Raw genomic sequence first — 20,576 nt, 5'->3', positions numbered from 1 at the left:
TGAGTCTTGCTCACTCCATTTCCCAGGCTGGAGTGCAGTGGCGATCTCTGCTTACCGCAACCTCCGCCTCCCTTGGCTCAAGTGATCCTTCCGCCTCAAGCCACCCGAGTAGCTGGATTTATAGGTGTGTGCCACGAGCCTGGCTAATTTTTGTGTTTATAGTAGAGATGGGGTTTCACCGTGTTGGCCAGGCTGGTCTAGAACTGCTGGCCTCAAGCAATCCGCCCACCTCGGCCTCCCAAAGTGCTGGGATTATAGGCATGAGGCACTGCACCCAGCCCAAGACTTCATCTTTCATAATCAATTCTTGTGAAGCAGGCTCACAATTTCTCATCATCTTAAAGAAATGTTCTGTTTAAGGAATAGCTTCCAATTTACGATTTTATTCAGATTGAACCACTTATTTAATTTAACGAGATTTATACACCTCTTCCATTCTATGTTTAGGTTCACTGAGGTCAACGATATCTGGTCAAATGGCTAAAGAACTAAGGCCCTGTGGAAAAAGACTGGGAGCAATGTTAAAAATTTACAACTGCAGAAATTTTTACCCCAGGAAACACACACACACACACACACGTATATATGCACTTTAAATCAACATACAATATCCCTGCACCAAACACTGAGCTGCTTAAATCGTAGAATCCTTTTTGTGCATCAAACAGCAATATGCTGAAGAGATTTTCAGGGAGTCGTGCATCATCCATCTGCCGTCTCATTTCAAGGAAACCGGAAGTTGTATTTGGTTGTATAATAACGGACTCCTCCGATTTGATCAGGATCTCAGCTGTCAGAAGCCTTTTCCTGTATTCAGGCCAAAGGGAAACATGACCAGGCACAAATAACAGGGTAGATGATGTGCCTTCGTGGCAGAAACAAGCCTCTGTATAAACAAAGAAGAGGGTCCTCAGCCACGGTCCTCCGTTGCCTGTTGTCCCTCGCTGTTAGTGTGTACTTCTACTGATTGACTTTCTTTTCTGAGGAGAAACCTATGGAAAACAGTAGGAAAATGTTTTAGATTAAAAATTAACATTTCATTGCCTTCTTCTGGCTTAAGGCTGACATAAAGTTCCAGGATGGCAGAAAAAAAAAAAAAAAAAAAAAAAGAGCTATGTTATATTCATGAGCTCCCCACAAGTTTACACTGAGAAATCAAGAAGCGGGAAATGGAGGGTTATTATTTTAAGCATTGACATATGCTTACCATTTTGTGAAATCAGTTGTGGCCTCGTTCTAATTATGCCTGAAGCGCAATGTTCTACACTAATTCTCACTCTTGCTGGCATTTTGGCTTGGGCATGTGAAAGTAAGTCATATATATGACTTAGGTTAGTTTCAGTACTTACCCCAGAGAAAGAAAACTTGCAAAATATTATCTTTTAAGATATGGTACTGGGTACCTTACTGCCAAAGCTATAGAAAATATCATATAGAAAGATTTGTTGGTGTATCATGAAGACCAATATGAAAAATCTGGAATATTTTGATTGAATACTATTTGATAATTAATACTACATGAAAGACAAAGTCAAATAAGTTTACTCATGGCAACAGGAAAAAAAAATCCTAGAAATGCCAAGAAACAAAGTGTTATCCAAACTTAAAAACATGCTGAATGTTTTGTACTTGTTGCCCTCATTTGGTATCCCAAAGACCTGCTAAACTAACATTTTGGTAACAAAAAATAAAGCAAATAGGAAGATAATAAGTTACTTTTCCAGGCTGAAAAATTATGTTGCTGAGGACTGTGGTCATTATGTTAAAAAGGTATCTAATATGTTGAGAACATAAATTTGAACCCAGAAGCATAAATTCATTGATCTAACCAATCTAAAGTTAACATTTAATCCACTAATGATACCTCTCCCTTGGTATCTTAAATATTTTAAAATTAACTCCTCTTCTGTTTGGACAGTGCTCTTGTGAAACAGGTATAGAATTAAAGATCAATAGCCTCATATTTTAGATGGAGAGAGGCTGTGGCCCATGAGATAATCCATGGCAGAATGGAAATCTGAACAAAAAACAAAGATAGATCTTTAGTTTCTTGAAGGGAAGGCAGAATTTCCCTAAATGTACAGTGAGGGTGGGAGGAGGGCCTCAATCCACTATGACTGGTGTACATGTAAGAAGAGGTAAATCTGGACACAGAAGGAAGATGGCCATGTGAAGACCGAGGCAGAGATTGCAGTGATGCTGCCACTAGCTAAGGAATACCTGGAGCTACTAGAAGCTGAAAGAGGCAAGGAGGTCTCCTCCCCTAGAAGACTTGGAGGGAGCTTGACCCTGCCAACATCTTGATTTTTGGATATCTAACCTTCAGAGCTGGGGAAAAAAAAAAAGTTTTTCTATTTTAAGCCACCCAGTTTGTGGTATTTTGTTATGGCAATCCTAGGAGACAAATCCAGTCAGTATTTGTTTAGTTGGTTATTAATAGACATTAGTAAAAGCTAATTATAATATTTAGGCTTTGATCTTCTATATTGTAAAGAAATAATTTCACAACACAGTTTCATATCCCTACATTTTATGCCTTTCTAGATACATTAATAATGCAGGTCTGGCTCATTAGACAAAGCATAACTCTGTAACCTATGAAAAATTTGGAATGTACAGAAGTGACTGGCATGCAGTGCAATCAGAAACCATAGCTTTTTGACATTTCAGAAAGGAAGAAAAAACAACATGTTTTTTAAGGTTATACTAACTCTGTTATGACATAATTGTTCTATAAACATGGAAGTCATTTTGCATCTCATTCTGATAACAGATGAAACAAGATGAAAATGTTCTTTGTAAAATCACATGTTTCTAAACAAAAACTGTAACCCATTAATATCTGTGGACTTCAATGTATTAAAAACACCATTATTTAATGTTATACCAAGAGAAAGCCAAGTCTCAAATGACTTGAAAACATTCGAAACCCTTCATTTAAAATATTTAGTTTTTGAAAGAAGGGTTGATTTTCAATGTGTCTCCAAAGCATTCTACAATAACCACAGACAGTAACTGAGAGCAAAGCTGGAAATTAGTTAACTGGCAGACTGTGCGCCATGGTACTCACCACCTACCACCCTCAGTCCCTAGTCAGGAAGCCCTTCACTGGGGTCCCCACATTATAGAGGACTCTGCTCTGGCCCTCCTCCAGCCACACCCTTCCTCACAGTGTGAGCAACCCTTCCTCCAGAACAAGCTCCCGGCACCCAAATGTACACCCCTGAAGTCCCTGCCCAAGTGACTCTGGACCAGCTTCCCAGACTCATGTGGTCCTCTTCCCAGCCTGAAGGCTGTCGAAAGAGTGCTGTTTGTAGAGTGGTGAGGGGTGTATGGACAAGGCTGGGATGTCCCAACTGGGCTGTCTTCAAGTTTGCACTCAAGAGTCCTTATGATGGGAGGGTGGGGAGAGAAGGTGGAGGGTCCCAGGCAGGAGGTCAGGGCTTAGGTCTCCCTGTGCCACCTTGTCCTGTCACAGACTGGTTTTGAATCTGAGCATTGTAAATTGTACTTTGGTTTTACATGTATGTTTATCAAGGTAGGAGGATAGATTATACTTTAACAGTTTCTATGCTTGATTCATGAGATTTACACATATAGGATGTAGCTCTCCACTTATTCTTGCTCTAGGCCCCAGAAATGTTAGAGGAAGATTTAGTGGTATCATTGAAATTTAATCACTCATTATCTGCCATACCTTTTAAAATGCATGAAGTTTTATTTTATTTTATTTTATTTTATTTTATTTTATTTTTTTGAGATAGAGTCATTCTCTGTCACCCAGGCTTGAGCACAGCGGTGTGATCTCACCTCACTGCAACCTTGGCCTCCTGGGCTCATGTGATCCTCCTACCTTAGTCTCCCAAATAGCTGGGACTACAGGCACATGCCACTACACCTGGCTAATTTTTGTATTTTTTTGTAGAGACGGCATTTCACCATGTTGCCCAGGCTGGGCTTGAACTCCTAGGCTCCAGCAATCCACCCGCGTTGGTCTCCCAAAGTGCTGGGATTATAGGCATGAGCTACCACGTCTGGCCTTAAACCAGTGATTTCTTAATAATCAATACCACAAAATTATTTTATGAGAATTCTGAACAATTCAGTTACACCAACAGATTAAAAGGACCTTTTTAATTAAATGAACCCCAAACCAGCAAAAACCACTACTGAAATTAAATTATGACACATCCGTCATTTGTGACAAGAGTGATTTCAGAGTTCTTGCCAATTCTTATGACATGGCTTGAGCTATGAAATACATCAAATGTGGAAGCTAGTAAAGGAGGCATAGGAATCCCAAACAGGTAGATTTTTAAGTAAGGAATTTTTTGGTGGTGCCCTAACTACGATCAGCCCTCTTGCCTGCTGCTGGCCAGCCATAGTTAGTTGCAGAGTTGTGTTGGTATGGAGAAGGATGGGTTTCAAATGATAACATACCCCTGGTCAGGTTCCACCAGGGCTGTCCATGCACAAGTTAGTTCGTAACATATTTATTACACACTTAATCTTACATAGTACTGTGTCTTTTACTTGTGATATTCTAAATGTCAAATGAGTAGCATGCTGTGAGTTCATACGAAGATGAGATTATTGAGGATTAAACGCTAGTCATATTATTATCTGTGTTAGAGACCCATTCTCATTTTTGTATTTATAATTTTAGAAAATTTTAATAAAGTGAGAGGGGTACAGTAAGAGGGACACTGTACTGTATAATTCAAACCATAGGTTTTAGAATCCTATATATCAAATAATCTAATCCGTGTGTGAAATTTTATTAACTGTGTGATTTAGGTGTTACATAAATTCTCTAAGCCTCGGTTTCCCCATGTGTTAAATAGTGCAAAACAAAACCTATTTTATAGCATTGTTGTGAAGACTGAAATAAACAACTCTTTAAAAACAGGCCGGGTGTGGTGGCTCACACCTGAAATTTCAGCAGTTTGGGAGCCCAAGGCAGGAGGATCAATTGAGGCCAGGAGTTCGAGATCAGCCTGGGCAATAGGCTGGAGACGGAGCAAGACTCCCTCTGAACAAAAAAATAAAAATAAAAATTAGCTGGGTATGGTGGTTCATGCCTGTAGCCCTAGCTATTCATGAGACTGAGGTGGGATGATTTCTTGAGCCCAGGAGTTCAAGCGTACAGTGAGCTATGATCATACCACTGCACTACTCCAGCCTGGGTGACAGAGTGAGACTGTCTCAGAAAAAAAAAAAAAAAAAAAAAAAAAAACAGAAACAAAGCTTAGGTTGGTACATCATAGAGATTTTTTTGTTGTAGTTTTACATCTGTAGACACTGTTACATGGTATGCTTATACATCACAAAGCTCACTACATTTTTCCTAGCTAGACAAAAATCAGTACGTCTCATACACTGACTACAACGTTTCATTACTGCGTATTCTATTTAGTTTCTGAATGTCATCACAATTCGTTTCTATTTTATGTAATCACTAGCTTGTGTAATATTGGTCCAGGGAGAATTCAATAATGATATATAAATGACCTTATGGTATTACTAAGTTCTGTACTAAGTAATTGTATTTTCTAGTGATTAAACTCCAATTCAGAAAGAAAATATCTTTAATAGTCATTCCAGAGCAATATAAAATGGAAAATTATAATTGGGTAGCAATTCTGCAATTATACAATAATAGATTTTAAAATTGCATATATTATGCAACACTCATTCTGGTTAATGGTATGCCTTTCTAATAAAAGAACTCCATTATTGTTGGAACTCAAGAACTTCATTAAAACCTCTGGCTATATTTGTAGTAGAAAGCAAAGAAAAAAGAGAGTCCTATAGAGTTTTGATAAATACCTGGACATTTTATTATGGAGTTCTCACATTTCATATTTCTTTTCTATGATGCTGTTACAATCTATGGTCTTTGCCACACCCATTGCTGCTGTGTACAGCTGTCCAGATTGCAGGCTCCATCCACATAGACGACCATTATGCACCCCTTAGACTTGTAAAGTTCACAACCTGCAAAACTACATGTGGTATCCCTGGCTTCCTATTTACACTCCATAACAGACTCCTTGTATTAAAAACTAAATTTCTGTGATCTCAGCTCTGACTTCAAATGAGATCAAATTTCAAGAATGGCCTGAAATTAGACTATAGAGCTCATCTTCAGCATTTTTAGATAGATTCAAATCTTTGGAAATTAACAAGTGAGAGTCCCAGGTGTGTGTCATATGAGACTTTAAACATGCAGCAGACATTTCTAACTTTTGATTATGTATACGTGATGAGAATAGAAGTGGGATTTTGATTATAGCTCAGTATATACAGCCTGCTTCCGGGTGGCCTCACAAGACCATAGAAAGAAGCAGTAGAAAGTATAGCAGATTCTAGAAACAAAAAAGAAAATGTTAAACCAATAAAAAATAAGATGTAAAAAAGTAATCTTAGTTGTGAGTACTTCATAAGTGACTTTTAGTTTTTCCCAGCATACTTTGAGGTGGGCGTTGTGGGCAACCCTGGCCTAAACTAAGAACCCTGCCTTGGAGTCTGACATTTAGTCATAAGGGAACACAGTTCTGAGCCTTTGGTTTCCTCTGTCTGTCTGCCAGTGACATTTAAAACATCTGTCTAGCAAACTCAACTTGGAATAGTGGGTGTGCATCTGTACTTTGTAGTACAATTGCAGAACTTTGTTGTTGTTATAATACAGCTCTGCTTACAGTTTTCATTTCTAACCCCAGATGGAATTCTGACTCTGAGACTGAAAAAGGAACAGAAGCCAGCATTGAAGTTCATGCATTTCTGTATTTGCACATTTTCTGTGTCTTAAGGAGTTCAATTTAACCCCAGGTGCATCAAATTAAAGTTATGTATGTAACACAACTTTATAGTAAGTCCTCCCCAAGTACGAATGAATGTATGTTGAGTAAACATCCCAAAAAGATCCCATTAAGATGTAAACGTGAAAGAATGCTCAATACAGCTGTGGTCTTACCATTTGCCTTGTGTTGTACATCTGGCGGAAGCTGGTCAAGAGCATACCACTGATAGTCTGGCTGTGTGGAACAATAAAACATTATTATAGCAATATGGACTTCAAACCAAACATAGTGGCATGTCAAAAATACAATTAGGCTATGTGGCTTTTATTAAGCAGGTAACACAAAAGTAATTTCTATCCAAACCTATTGCCAACCTCACTCATCCTGCTTATCCCCCATCACTGCCATCATCTCTCCCTACCCCCTCTTAAATTCACTCTGTTTTTGGCCAGAATTTCTACTACTTTGAGGTTGTGACATGTTTTCTTTTTTTTCTCTGAAACAGATGTGTTTTGAATATCTGCAGAAGTATAAACACTTGTAAAACTTACTACAACCCATCAATAAAACAAAGCAACTTAGCATCAACAAATACTCTTTTTGAGACCCTCACACTAGAGGCAATGAGAAGGCCAGGGGGAAAAAAAAAGCTTAATACAAGTTTTCTAATCGTTTAAGGAAGGAAACCTAAGCTATTAAATAGGGACTTGGCATTGATAGAAGTTCAGGATGGTGAAGGAGGGCAAATCTTTCCCTTTTTTCTATTCTGAAGAACCAATCCAGCAGAACCTGTCTTCTAAATTGCTCGTATAGTTTAGTCTACAGAGACAAGATTTTTGGGAGGCTGAGGCGGGAGGATCATGAGGTCAGGAGATCGAGACCATCCTGGCTAACACGGTGAAACTCCATCTCTACTAAAAATACAAAAAAAAAAAAAAATAGCCAGGCATGGTGGCAGGCGCCTGTAGTCACAGCTACTCGGGAGGCTGAGGCAGGAGAATGGCGTGAACATGGGAGGCGGAGCTTGCAGTGAGCTGAGATCACACCACTGCACTCCAGCCTGGGCGACAGAGCGAGACTCTGTCTCAAAAAAAAAAAAAAAAGAAAGAAAGAAAAAAGAAAAAAAGAAAACAAAAAAATGGAAATTGGGGAAGGAGAGCAGACAGAACTAGCAACCAGCAATAACATGAAAAGAACCAATTCTTAGCAGTGTGCTGTGTCACACCGGGGTCAAATAAGAGATGCTCATTAAATCCTCACATCCTTCTGCCACCCAAAGAGTCATTATCTCCTCCCTTGGGAAAAGGGCTTTGAGTCACACTCAAACAAAAGTATGAGAACTTTCAAGAAGCCAAGAGAATCATGCTTTCTGTAAGCATTCTGGTCGGAAAATCCCAGTTTAAAATCTTAGATTTTTTTCATCATGAGAAACACAATCAAACCTAAAGTTTGGGAGGATTTGCCTGGGTAAATACAAAATGCAGAAAAAACACATTTTTTTTTCCCCCTGGTTAAAGGTTCTATCTATGTAGGCAAAATAGAAGGTAGAGGAGGGTGGGTGGAATACTGCTATTGAGAGGGAAAAAAAGGGTGCTTTGGGCCTGACTTATTCAGGTTGACTGTCCAAATCAATTCCCCTCACAAATAATTGCTCAACTCTGCATTTCATTTTGTCTGGGAAGACACAGCCATGGAGAACAACTTAAGTGGGTCACTTTTTCTTGGATCCTTTAAGAAAATCCTTTCAATTGGAAAATGTCAAAAACTATTTTGCACATATGTAGCAATATCCATAGTAGTTCAATATAAATTTACAACTGAAAAAAAGCATCTCTTTTTTTTTTGTTTTGCCATATCCACTTTCTTTTATACATAAATACATTTTACACCTAAAATACCCTTTGGGTAGAATGAGGTATGCCAATTGAAAATGTTATATGTTGTTCAAGGAATTATTCCCAATTTAATACCTTTCAGTTAATTTATTCGTATCTATGTGTCCTGTGGATTCAGTGTCCCAAAGATAATTCTACTGTACACTGACCACTCCAACTTTGCAAGTTTGAGACTGAGAGAAAACAGAGACTCTTGCTGTAGATAATATAATGTGCTGAAATTCCAGAGATGGACATAATTTCTACCAAAACAGTATACTAAGCACTTTTTCAAATGCACTCTTACTGGGTGCTCCCGTCGCTTCTGCACAGCTCCAGCGCCTGTTGGTAGCCATGGATCTTGCAGGTGGAAAACCAAGCCGCAGTTACAGGTTGGGAAATACATCTGAGGAGAACAAAGCTGTGGGTTCACTACCAGTGGGAGAGACTGAAGAGTCACACTGACATTGCTTTATACAAAAGGTTTGGTTTCAATCTTAAGGTTTGGTTTCAATCTTAAGGTTCCGCCTAATCTGGCATAATTATAACTCAAAACCGTAAACATGTCAATAGACTCAGGACCGATACAGATAAGGCTCACTGGTCAAGTCTTACCTAAGGTGAAACTATAATCATTTCTCCATTTTGAGGAAATGAGACACACTTGAAAAGTATATAGAGTTAACTTTATGTTTTTGAGTTATCTTTATTGAGGGCCCTCAATGAAGAAAATCTATCCATTGAGTCATGAAATAGGTTTTCTTAAATTGTAGCCAGGGAAAACTAAAGTCCAGAAAGGAAATTAGGAATTAAGACAAATAATATTCAGTCTTTAAGGCAACTAGAGAACCCATGGGATAGAATACTTCAGTGCTCAAGAAGGCATGTTATTTTTTCAAAAGAGGCAGTATTTGATTTAGTTTTCCACTGTTAATTGTGTGAGCAACTGCATGAAATACCAGTGAAATCTATTTCCCAGGTGCTTGTGGGTCTAAGGAGCACTAAGGTTTGTGCTACTGGTAACATGCTCTATAAAGCATATACTTTCCATGAGTGTTAGGGTTGAAAGGCCTTGGTGGTGCCTAAGCACTGTCTATCCATTGATGGTGTAGTCGGTAATGAAGACCATGGGTTGTTGTAGGCCACCTGTAGCAGAGCTTGAATATGTCTTTAATTGGGACAATGAGAAATGTTGTACGTGGGAATAAATGTATGAGTGAAAATTAGAACAACATACCTGCTTTAATTGCTTTTCTAGTTTTTCTTTCTCCATCTGACAAGCTTTTATCTAAAGACAAAACAAAGGCATTTGTTAATCAAGACAAGTTCAAATCATTAGTTCCTAAGCCACTCTTGACCTACTCAAGTGTGAGGCACTGACAGCAGTAATACCAACAAAAACAGCCACAGGTTGTTTTTTCCAGATATGCATTGATTCTATCTTTACATTTCCAATTGAAGTTTGAAAAATGTGATAGTTTTAAATTGCTATTCCAGTTTTTTGAGGCCATTACAATTCTGTTTTAGGTAGATCTATTTAGATACAGATATAGAAACAATTTTCATTGCTTACTGAATGACACTGAAATTGTCAAACTGACATTCAAAGGCTTCCATAATAAATTTTAGAAGTTATATATGCACTTAATCCATGTCAGAAACTGATCTAAATTCTTTACATGCAATAACTCACTGAATTCTCCCAATCCCTCTATGTGATACTTAGTATTATCTCAATTTTATAGATGAGAACACTAAGACATAAGATTCTGAGTAACTTGTTCAAAGTCACACTGCTATATTCCACGGCTTCTCACTACTTAAGGCCCAGCCTCATCTAGATGAATCACCTACCCTGGGTTCCCTTAACTTAAGACACACTTAGAGAAAGCTGGCTTTTCCTTGACTGTTTCATTGTCATTCCTATACTCCGCGTCCCACATTCCCATAAGGGATGGTCAAATATCCCCTTCTGAATGATACCTTTCCAAGTCCCACTAATCAGAATTATTCTGTCCTCTTATGTAGTGTTGTACATTCACTGTGTGACTTTTTAGACCAATGTGTACTATTTACAGGCAATTCTTGCTGCTTGTGGTAGTCATATTCCATAAAGTCTTCAGGGACACTGAATTAGTGAATATTGAACCACTGCTCCTAGGAGAATTGTTGGGTTAAGTTTCTGCTAGCCTCTTCTCACAACATTTGTGTCAATGAATCAATACATAACCTTGTTTCATGTGTGTTTCTGATTAAAGACAACTTATTTAATATGTTTCGTTGATTAACACTGAACTCATGGTCAAGAGTACTATAACATGCCTTAATGAAACTTCTCTAACACACATTTTCTCTGTAAGGCACATCACATCCTTCGTGTTTAGGAATCCTAGAGAGCATGTCAGCATATATATGTGGCCCATTCTAAACCATGAAATCACCAACAAAAAGCACAAAAACGCAGCAAACATGGCACTATATGGACCACAAAAAGAACACTATGAATGTGTATATGTCAGGAAACAACTTTGCTGCTCTGCTCATATGTAAGGATGTATCACAAAGCACCACAAGTATTGATTTGGGGATGACATATGCATTTTAGTGAGTAGGGAAATTCACATATGCAGAATTGGTGATGATGAGGATAGACTGTACATGTCTCTTTTACTATATTGTGAGTTATTTACTAGCAAGAACCAGTTTTCGTTTTCTCACAGCATATAGCAGAATGCCTTGCAAAAAGAAAGCATCAAAATTAGATTACAAGGAACTGAAAGTAGCATGCTAATTATACAACTAAATGAAACTATTAAACATGTGCCCTCTTCTAATAGACTAAAATAATTTATAAAATACCTCTGAGCCATGATTTGGCTTGAGCTAAATGTTTTCTAACGGGTATTTTGTTTTTTTCTTTTCTTTTTGAGACAGAATCCCACTCTGCTGCCCAGGCTGGAATGCAGTGGCGCAATCTCAGCTCACTGCAACCTCTGCCTCCTGGGTTCAAGAGATTATCCTGCCTCAGCCTCGTGAGTAGCTGGGATTACAGACGCGTACCACCATGCCCAGCTAATTTTTGTGTTTTTAGTAGAGATGAGGTTTCACCACGTTGGCCAGGCTGGTCTCAAACTCCTGATCTCCAGTGACCTGCCTGCCTTGGCCTCCCAAAGTGCTGGGATTACAAGCGTGATGTAATCCCAGTTACATCACGCTTGTAATGTAAGCGCCTGGCCTGTTTTTTGCTTTTTTCACTTACCATTGAGAACAACTTAAGTGAAGTCATAAGGTAGGTTTCATTATCTATATTTTACAGGCAGGTATACTAAAAGAGGTTAGGTAACTTATTTTTTAGAGAGAGGTTTTAGAGTAATAAGAAACATTTTAGAGATGATCCAGTTCAACTTTGTCATTGTACAGATTAAGAAAAGGAAGCATAGAAAAGTTAAATAACTTGTTCAAGGTTACCACCAATGGAATATCAGAGCAGGCAGGAACACCAAGTCTTTTTTGCCCTAAATTCCTCTTATTTCTAAGTACCCTAAGCATCTTTCACTTTACCACATTACTTATTTTACCATTGACACCGGCTTAACGCATTTTAGTGACAGAATGAATACATTCTGGGAAGAAAGCAACTCAGAATGCCAGAATGGTTTGACCTGAACATTCCTCTAAAAGTCCACTTGGACAGCAAATATGTTATTCACCTAAGGTAATGTCAGGTAATGTCAGTTCCTTTTTTTTTTTTTCTTTTTTGAGACGGAGTCTTGCTCTGTCGCCCAGGCTGGAGTGCAGTGGCGCGATCTCCGCTCACTGCAAGCTCCGCCTTCAGGGTTCACGCCATTCTCCTGCCTCAGCCTCCCTAGAAGTTGGGACTACAGGCGCCCGCCACAACCCCTGGCTAATTTTTTTGTATTGTTAGTAGAGATGGGGTTTCACCATGTTCGCCAGGATGGTCTCGATATCCTGACCTCGCGATCCGCCCGCCTCGGCCTCCCAAAGTGCTGGGATTACAGGCTTGAACCACCGCGCCCGGCCATCAGTTCTTTTTTAAATATCTTAGCATTTAATCTGCTGTTAATACATTTAACATACATCATCAAACCATCTACTTCCTCTCTGTGAATTCTATCATTCTCCTACTGAGTAAATGAGACTTTAAAAAAAGGATTGGGCTTTCATTACTTTAAAGAAAAAATTTCATAGCTCTAAGTTATCACTTTAGATATGATTAAGATTTTCCTTTAGGTTCTAGGCACAATTATACCATACTGCATTTAGAAAATACATTTATTTTGTTGATACCAATCAAGTTTACAGGTGACACAGGAAAGGACTTGTGGATTATAGTATATAACGTTAAGTAGATAGATGTATGTTCCTGACCAGACTAAAAGTTCTGTAATGGCAAGGACATTGCCAGTCTATCACCAATCTTAATATAGTAGAATAAACAAAATTATATAATTATATATTGATATATAATTTATCATACAAAAAAAATTTACTAAAAATTGTTTTAAAATTAAAATTGTTTCACTTGCTGTTGTACTGGCAGCAAATTTTACAATTGCTTTAAAAAACAAATTATTTTTTGTTCTAAAACTGTTTTGCTGGCAGCAAGTAAAACAGTTTGTACAGAGACAACTTGAAAGAAATTAGGCTAGCTAGGCATGTAAGAAACAAATTAAAAGAATAAAAATTCAAAAAATTAACTGGGCGTGGTGGTGCATGCCTGTAATCCCAGCTACTTGGGAGGCTGAGGCAGGAGAATCACCTGAACCTGGGAGGTGGAAGTTGTGGTGAGCTGAGATCACGCCATTGCACTCCAGCCTGGGCAACAATAGCAAAACACCATCTCAAAAACCAAAAAAGTATATATATTCTCTCTCTTTTTTTTTTTTTTTTTTTTTTTTTTTTTTTTTTACCAAGAGTAATGAGAACATTGTCTTATCTATTGTTACATGAATTATTAGGTTGCCTGAATTATTTTCATAAAATTATTTGATTTTTTTACTACTATTTTATTTTTTCTAATTTCTTACAGAGAAAATGGTTCTGCAAAACAATTTTTTCCATGTAAAATTAGGAATTTCAAGTTAATCTTTAAAAAATCAGAGATAAAATTAAATGTAATTCACAATCCACTTTGTATTTGGAAGAAAATGATGACTGTTTAAAAATTTTTTATGACTAAGAATCTTGAAACTAAGAGCTGCCACAGCATTGCCATAACAATTTTCTATTTATTTAAAAGTATTGCAATATTTTACAAATAAAAATGGTGCAGTTTGTTTTATTTTTTAAGGCAAAATTATGTTAGCTACAGTTTCCTTCATTAACATCACTATTTACCTATCATGGCAACTTCCTGAATCTACTTTAATATATTCAATTACACTTAATTTTAGTATGCTTACATTTAATATATTCTATTTTAATAAACTGGTGACCATTATCTGGCTTCCTTGAAAGTACTCCAGTTACATTACATCTGGGAACCACTGAATAAAATCCTCAGTCTCACATATAAATGGCATTTAGAAATATGTATGTTTTTGGCAGACAGGAGCATTCCAACATAGCCCTTCAAAGAAAATGACAAGAATTTTGAAAACCACTTCACTTTATTTGAGTACTAGGTAGTTCAACTCTCATTCTACCAGGATAAATATTATGAGAAAAAGATCAAAAGGACTGTATTTTATAAAAAAAACTTTGGAATGCAATTTCTTGGGCAATTCCTTAATATACTTAAGTTAAAAGAAATTTCCAGTCATTTTCATCTCTTTACAAGATTGTTTAAGAATGACTTCATCCCAGGTGCTGACCTTTCAAAAAAATTCGATGGCAATTAACAGAAGTCAAAAAGTCTTGAATTTTTTAAATGAAAAAAAAAAATACATACATGCTGGCAAAGATTATTTTGTTTTGACTTGTACCTGGGAATTCAGCCTGTTCAACTGGGATTGGGAAGTTTCATTAATTTGCTGTAGCTCCTCTTTCTCTTGATTAAGTCTCTCGCGATCTGATCGTTCCTTTTTGAAGTCTTCTTCGTATATTTGCACCTAAGAAATATTAACTTGCTGTTACTGTTAGCTTCCTTTTCTCTTAAGCCATGTAAATGACTTTATTTTAAATGACTGCTGCCTACTCCATTATTGTAAAGAACCCTCCCAACTAGTGTTCAGTGTCACTGTTTCAGAGCAAGTCATCCATCCTTAACACAAGGACTTTGATGTATGAACACTGCTTGAACTTCTAAAAGACAGTTTACTGAAAATAGCTGTTAAGTGTCACTAAATACTGACATGCCCAAGTTTCCAGACATAATGTATAAGTTGAATGCAACAGAGAAACAAAACCCTTACGTATGTGGAAAAGCAAAGCATGATTGTTAAAAGGTATTCACAAATTTTCCCTTTATAAGTTACTTTGGGTGTGTATCATAAATAATAGTAATATTTGAGTGGAACACCGCTTGAGAGGCACTCCAAATATTCCAGAAAAGTGACCAAACTAAAAACAAAAACAGGTTTAAGTATTGTTATTGTTTTCAACTGACTTATTGTTGACTGAGGGCTAGGAGACTGGCATATAAAGCTATGAAAACAAATGAAACTTAGGGAATGAAGCAAAAACATTCCTCTAAGACTCTGATTTAAATTACTACTTATATTGGAACCTAGTAGCTAGATTTTTGTCTATTAAAACTACTGCACATTACACTTTCATCACTAACAGTGCAACACATTTTAACTAAAGGTTTATCAATTTTATTGTTCTAAGTCGACAGCAATAGAACAAAATATGCAAGGGAAGAAATTAAACATTTTGTATACATTTACATGCAGATACTCATATTAAATTTTTAAGTCTTTATTCACCAGAAGTACTGAAGGGAAACTACATCCAGCCACACTGACATTTTGATAATTTTTTTGGTTAAGAACTGACATTCATTTCCAGAGACAGTTAAACTAATGCTCTGTAAACAATCACCAGAGGCATTTTAAATGGGAGGAGACCATCTGATTAGAATTAAACACTGGCAACGTCATCACTTTAGTCAGGTAGGGGCCAAGATTCTCACTCAGTTTCTTTGTGCATTTAAGCCCTTTAGTGTTTCACCTGGCACTTGGTGATGTAACGATTGTGGGTGCCTGATTACAAACATGCACAGTTAAAATATTTATGGAGAAAGTCAGCAGTAGATACACTGCAAAACTATGGAGATGGATTTTGGTCTTCCCACAGGGATTATGAAAAAAGAATATCTGTCACTGTAAGAAATATGAACCAAACCATTATTATAAACTTTATGTGTAAAAGTGACTCTTGCATGTCATGTACCTTATATGCAAGTTCCGAAGATGTCAAGTGTTTGAACATAAGCAGTACTTTTGGTTTTTGAAGAAATCCTGGCCAGTACCAACAGTACTCTAGGGGTTGAGAATTTGACAGAGCTTTGAGACTGTGCATATTACCCTTATTCTCTTCATGAGTTTATTTTTCAGCTATGTATTTTACCCTGAATGTAATGAAGCAGATTATTCAACTAAAATTGACGGAAGAGAAAATCCAACTTTACCATCAAATGCTATAAAATTTTTAGATCTATTCACAGATAGGTTACTTCATATGAAGCAGTAACAATAAAACAAGTAACAGCAATAATAACACAATTGCTCGATTTTTCCATGTATTGCAACAAAAATCTTTGTAATTAGTACTCACTCAGGGCAAAAGCAGTCACTAAATCATACCCAGGGACATCAGAAAAATGATGCTTTCCAGCCCTTTGTTCTATGGCACCCTGTCTTCCATTGCCAATAAGTTACTGACAATGTGTGCTTCAGGGATTGAGGTTCCTTGATGTATCCTGTATTTACCACTATTGCCATGAACCATTCCAGATTTTTCTCTACATTAGTTTATTTAACCTCTCACATAAAAAGAGACATGATATACATGGTCGGCCCCTCAGCTAAGTGAATTCCAACAGATTTAGAGAATTCCAGAGTAAGTTTAGACACAAGCAGTTTAACCAGTGCGGTATCTCCTCTGCGCTATGCTGCCAATAGATACATGCAGAAGTTGTAGAGTGCATCCTTACTCTTGCTGTCCACTTGGCAATAGTGAGTGAGGTTAGGTGAGTGGAGAGGAGAATGCTATTGTGCATCAGTGAATTGCTAAGTGGTGTGGGACTAGCTGAGCAGACCTGGTTTCAGTGATTATAATAAATACAAAGTATTCTCTTTAAAACTGCTCTTATTGTGCAAAGGCCTAGAGGCTAGCAACTACAGAATGATCACTCAGCTGCTACTGTTTTCTGAAAAGATCCAGAGTTGGGATTAATAGTGTTCTTAAAATAAGCCATGTGGCTGGGTGCGGTGGCTCACGCCTGTAATCCCAACACTTTGGGAGGCCAAGGCAGGTGGATCACGAGGTCAGGAGTTTGAGACCAGCCTGGACAACATGGTGAAACTCCATCTCTACTAAAAATACAAAAAATTAGCCAGGCATGGTGGCATGCGCCTGTAGTCTCAGCTACTCGGGAGGCTGAGGCAGGAGAATCGCTTGAAACGGGGAGGCAGAAGTTGCGGTGAGCCGAGATCACGCCACTGCACTCCAGCCTGGGCGACAATGGGAGACTCCGTCTCAAAAACAAAATCAAAACCAAAAACTATGTCTACATGAAACTCTCTAGCCCCAGTGCTAATAGAACCTCACCCAAGGTTAATTGGCATGTCCCTCTTTTAACTGTGTGATTGGGTAAGCCATTTAATCCATCTGAAACTCAGTTCCCTATATTCTAAATGGTGGGACTGAACTAGCTGATCTATATTCTTCCTATCAAGCTTGAAAATTAGATAATTCTACTTAAAATAAATGCAAAAACCTTTGACATATTTCTAGCAGCAAGACATCTAAAAATGCCCAAAGAAGCATGAACAATGGGCAGTATGTTCTCCACAGGATCATGCCACTTCCAGCTTCTCACCTGCTGCTTCAGAACTTCCATTTCTGTTCTCATCTCCTCATGGCAAAATTCCACTCGAGACTTCCTCAAACAGTCCTCAGAAAATGAACACTTGAAATTCAAGGCATCCTGAAGAACCTATGTAATAAGATTAAGTACACTGTTGATCTAAGATTTACCACATGGAATGAATTCTTTTATAATTGTTACAATCATCTCAAATGCACCCACAAATAAGCATTTCATGTTCAACGCTGCTGACATAACCGAGTAACTTTCTTCTTTCTGATTTTCTCATATATGTATTTTTTTCCAGAATCTTTGTCTTTTCTACATGATGATGCTTATGTTAATTGATCCTCATTATTATTTAGGCTTTGATGTTGGACCCTCCTCCTCCACCTAGCCAACTATGAAAACAAAATCTGTATCTATAGACTTTCTCCAGATTCTCTGCTTCAGTCAAATGTATACCCTATCAATGATGCTCAGACATTAGGGAACATCAGAGGTAGCAGACATGCCCATCCCTTGGTACTGACTCCCAGAGATTATGAATCAGTAGGCTGGAGGGTATAGTTTCAGAATTTGCATTTCTCAGAAGCTGGTGCTGCTGGTCCCAGGTAATGTTTTGAGTAATATTCTGCTATATAACTATGGCATGCCCTCAACAGGAGAGAGGGACATCCACAGAAATGAGAGCCCATGCAGACTCAGAATCTGTTAGCTCTGTTGTGCTACTCTTCTGCCCTGGCCTAGCCACAGTCCTATTTGTTTTCTGCTAAAACATTCATTAACTCACTACTGAGTGGAGAGTGCCCTGCTTTCTTGACATCCAGTATAAGTTGATGCTTTTAGCATGGCACGAGGAGAGGAAAGAAATGCCTATATTCACCAGATAGATGATCGTCCTTACTCCTTAGTCATTAGCTCATCATGATCACATCATTACATTATTTTTGGTAACATCATATGAAAGACATTGCCTCTCTTTTGAAGACCTTTGGTTCATGATAAGTTCAACAAAAATGACTTCCAAATATCGTGGCAGAACACTTCTCACCCTGGTGTGGCCTCAGGGACCACAAAATGACTACTTGCTCATTATCAAATGAGTCCTCTGTACAAATAGAAAAGGTTTATTTTCAGAGATCTAAGAATAATTTGCTTCTGTATTTCTTTAGTAACTTCAACAGTGTCTATTTGGTGATATTAGTAGGTAACTAACTCCACTGCATTACTATATAATATGGTCATAAAGGTAGGAAAAGACAAGCAAATGTATGGTTTTGAGTATGTGGACAGACTGGGAATTTCCTAATAGAATGTCTTAGAATATACAGATACTGTCTAGCCTGATATGAATATCATTTTTTTCAGGAAGTTGTAAGAGAAATAAAGAGCTTTCTTCATCCTTTGGGGAGAATTTACAGAAACAACAAAAGTAGCTTAATAATTTATGTTTTGTGAGGATTTGTGTTAAGCTCTAGGAAGTGTCAGAATAGTTCATTTTTTTTTTCAACTGCTGAATAGTAGTAGAGAGAATCTAGGGTGGGGTGGGCCAAATGGATTATGGCAATTGAATATGCTAGTTCCTTATCCTACACCTGGGAATAGACTACTTTTGTAGATCTTGTTATTTGCATTTTCTGATCTATTTTTCATGCTATTTGGGATCCTAGAAATTTTGTAAATGAGTCATAAATGAAAGATGAGTCTAATAGATATTTATTCCATTTTGGGTTTTCCCAACTTCCTTGAACAAACACCTATAACCTATTCTAGAATATTTACGATTAGTACAGATATTCTAAACAGATCTACCGAGATGTTAGACAAATCAAGTTTGCCCATGGGTGGCACAAGCTGAGTAGCCTTAGGTAATTGTTTTCACTTTGGTTAAACATCTGGCTTCCCTTTAGGAGCCTGATAAAAACAAACTCCCAGGTATTTTCTTCAAAGCAAACAAATCGAATTGAATACACACAATTGTGTGAACTTCTGAAAACAGTATGTTAATTACTAAGCTGACATATTACACATGTTTGCTGAGTGAATATGGGTCAGCAGGCATTCAGCTTGTACATAGAGGGTAGGCTCTGGATTCCATGCTGTGATGGATGGTGTGCACAATCAGCTACCAAAAACATTTTGAGTAACTTCTGTTTATCACATTGGTAAGAAGGAAAAGAAAAATATTCATTGTAAAATAGAAGAACAATAATATCTTACATTAGGTACCAATACCCATCTTAAATAAGACAAAAATCTACTGTCATAACTCATCACTTTATATCTATACTTTCAAGGGACAGCTTAAAGTATAGATGTGGGATGAAATCTTTTCTGGCTTTAAGCATGCTTTTATTTTTTTCCTCACTACCCATAAGTAATGTATTATGCCTGTTAAAGCATGAATTCTAGGTCCAGTATTGTCTACCAAACGTTATTATATACTAGCTAATTAAATTCATCCATTCACTCATCCAATAAATATTTAAGATCTTACTCTGAGCAAGGTCCTGCTCTAGGTATTTAAGATAAAGCAGTGAAAAAAAACAGAAAAAATTCAGAACCACATTATGACATTGCCTGAGTCCCTCCCTCCCTAAAATACACGTTAAAATGATATTTTACAAATGCATTGTTATAAAGATGGTTACATAATATATGAAAATGTGTTTTCACCCCAAGAGTTTATTTTTTCTTCTAATTTTAAGAGAAATTAAACATAAACATACTTATGGGCCCCTAAAAGTACTACAGGCCTAGACACTGTGCCTCTGGTGCCTAATGGAGGAGTTGGCATGAAAATCCTACCCTCATGGAGTTTACAACCAAGATTAGTAGCTAGAAAACAAATAAAGTCATAAAAGTTAGACTATATATATATATATAATATATATATATGTA

General features: G+C 37.4%; 1 protein-coding gene across 2 annotated transcripts in view; it reads right to left on the bottom strand.

Moving 5' to 3' along the window:
• Positions 1-575: 575 nt before the first annotated feature.
• Positions 576-20,576, bottom strand: part of LOC105486158 (TNFAIP3 interacting protein 3) — an 83,326-nt gene continuing 63,325 nt past the window's right edge. For both annotated transcript variants that reach the window (XM_071093087.1, XM_011748878.2), the window contains 6 exons: positions 17,685-17,801; positions 14,623-14,748; positions 9,915-9,965; positions 8,985-9,083; positions 6,977-7,037; positions 576-992 (listed from right to left, as the gene is read on the bottom strand). In XM_071093087.1, coding sequence (XP_070949188.1) covers positions 961-992; positions 6,977-7,037; positions 8,985-9,083; positions 9,915-9,965; positions 14,623-14,748; positions 17,685-17,801 — 486 coding nt within the window. In that variant the 3' untranslated portion in view covers positions 576-960. The remainder of the gene's footprint in view (positions 993-6,976; positions 7,038-8,984; positions 9,084-9,914; positions 9,966-14,622; positions 14,749-17,684; positions 17,802-20,576) is intronic.

Source organism: Macaca nemestrina, chromosome 3, assembly GCF_043159975.1.
Source record: "Macaca nemestrina isolate mMacNem1 chromosome 3, mMacNem.hap1, whole genome shotgun sequence".
Classification (NCBI taxonomy): domain Eukaryota; kingdom Metazoa; phylum Chordata; class Mammalia; order Primates; family Cercopithecidae; genus Macaca; species Macaca nemestrina.
The sequence above is the reverse complement of the archived record's forward strand: the minus strand, read 5'-3'. Positions and strand labels throughout refer to the sequence as shown.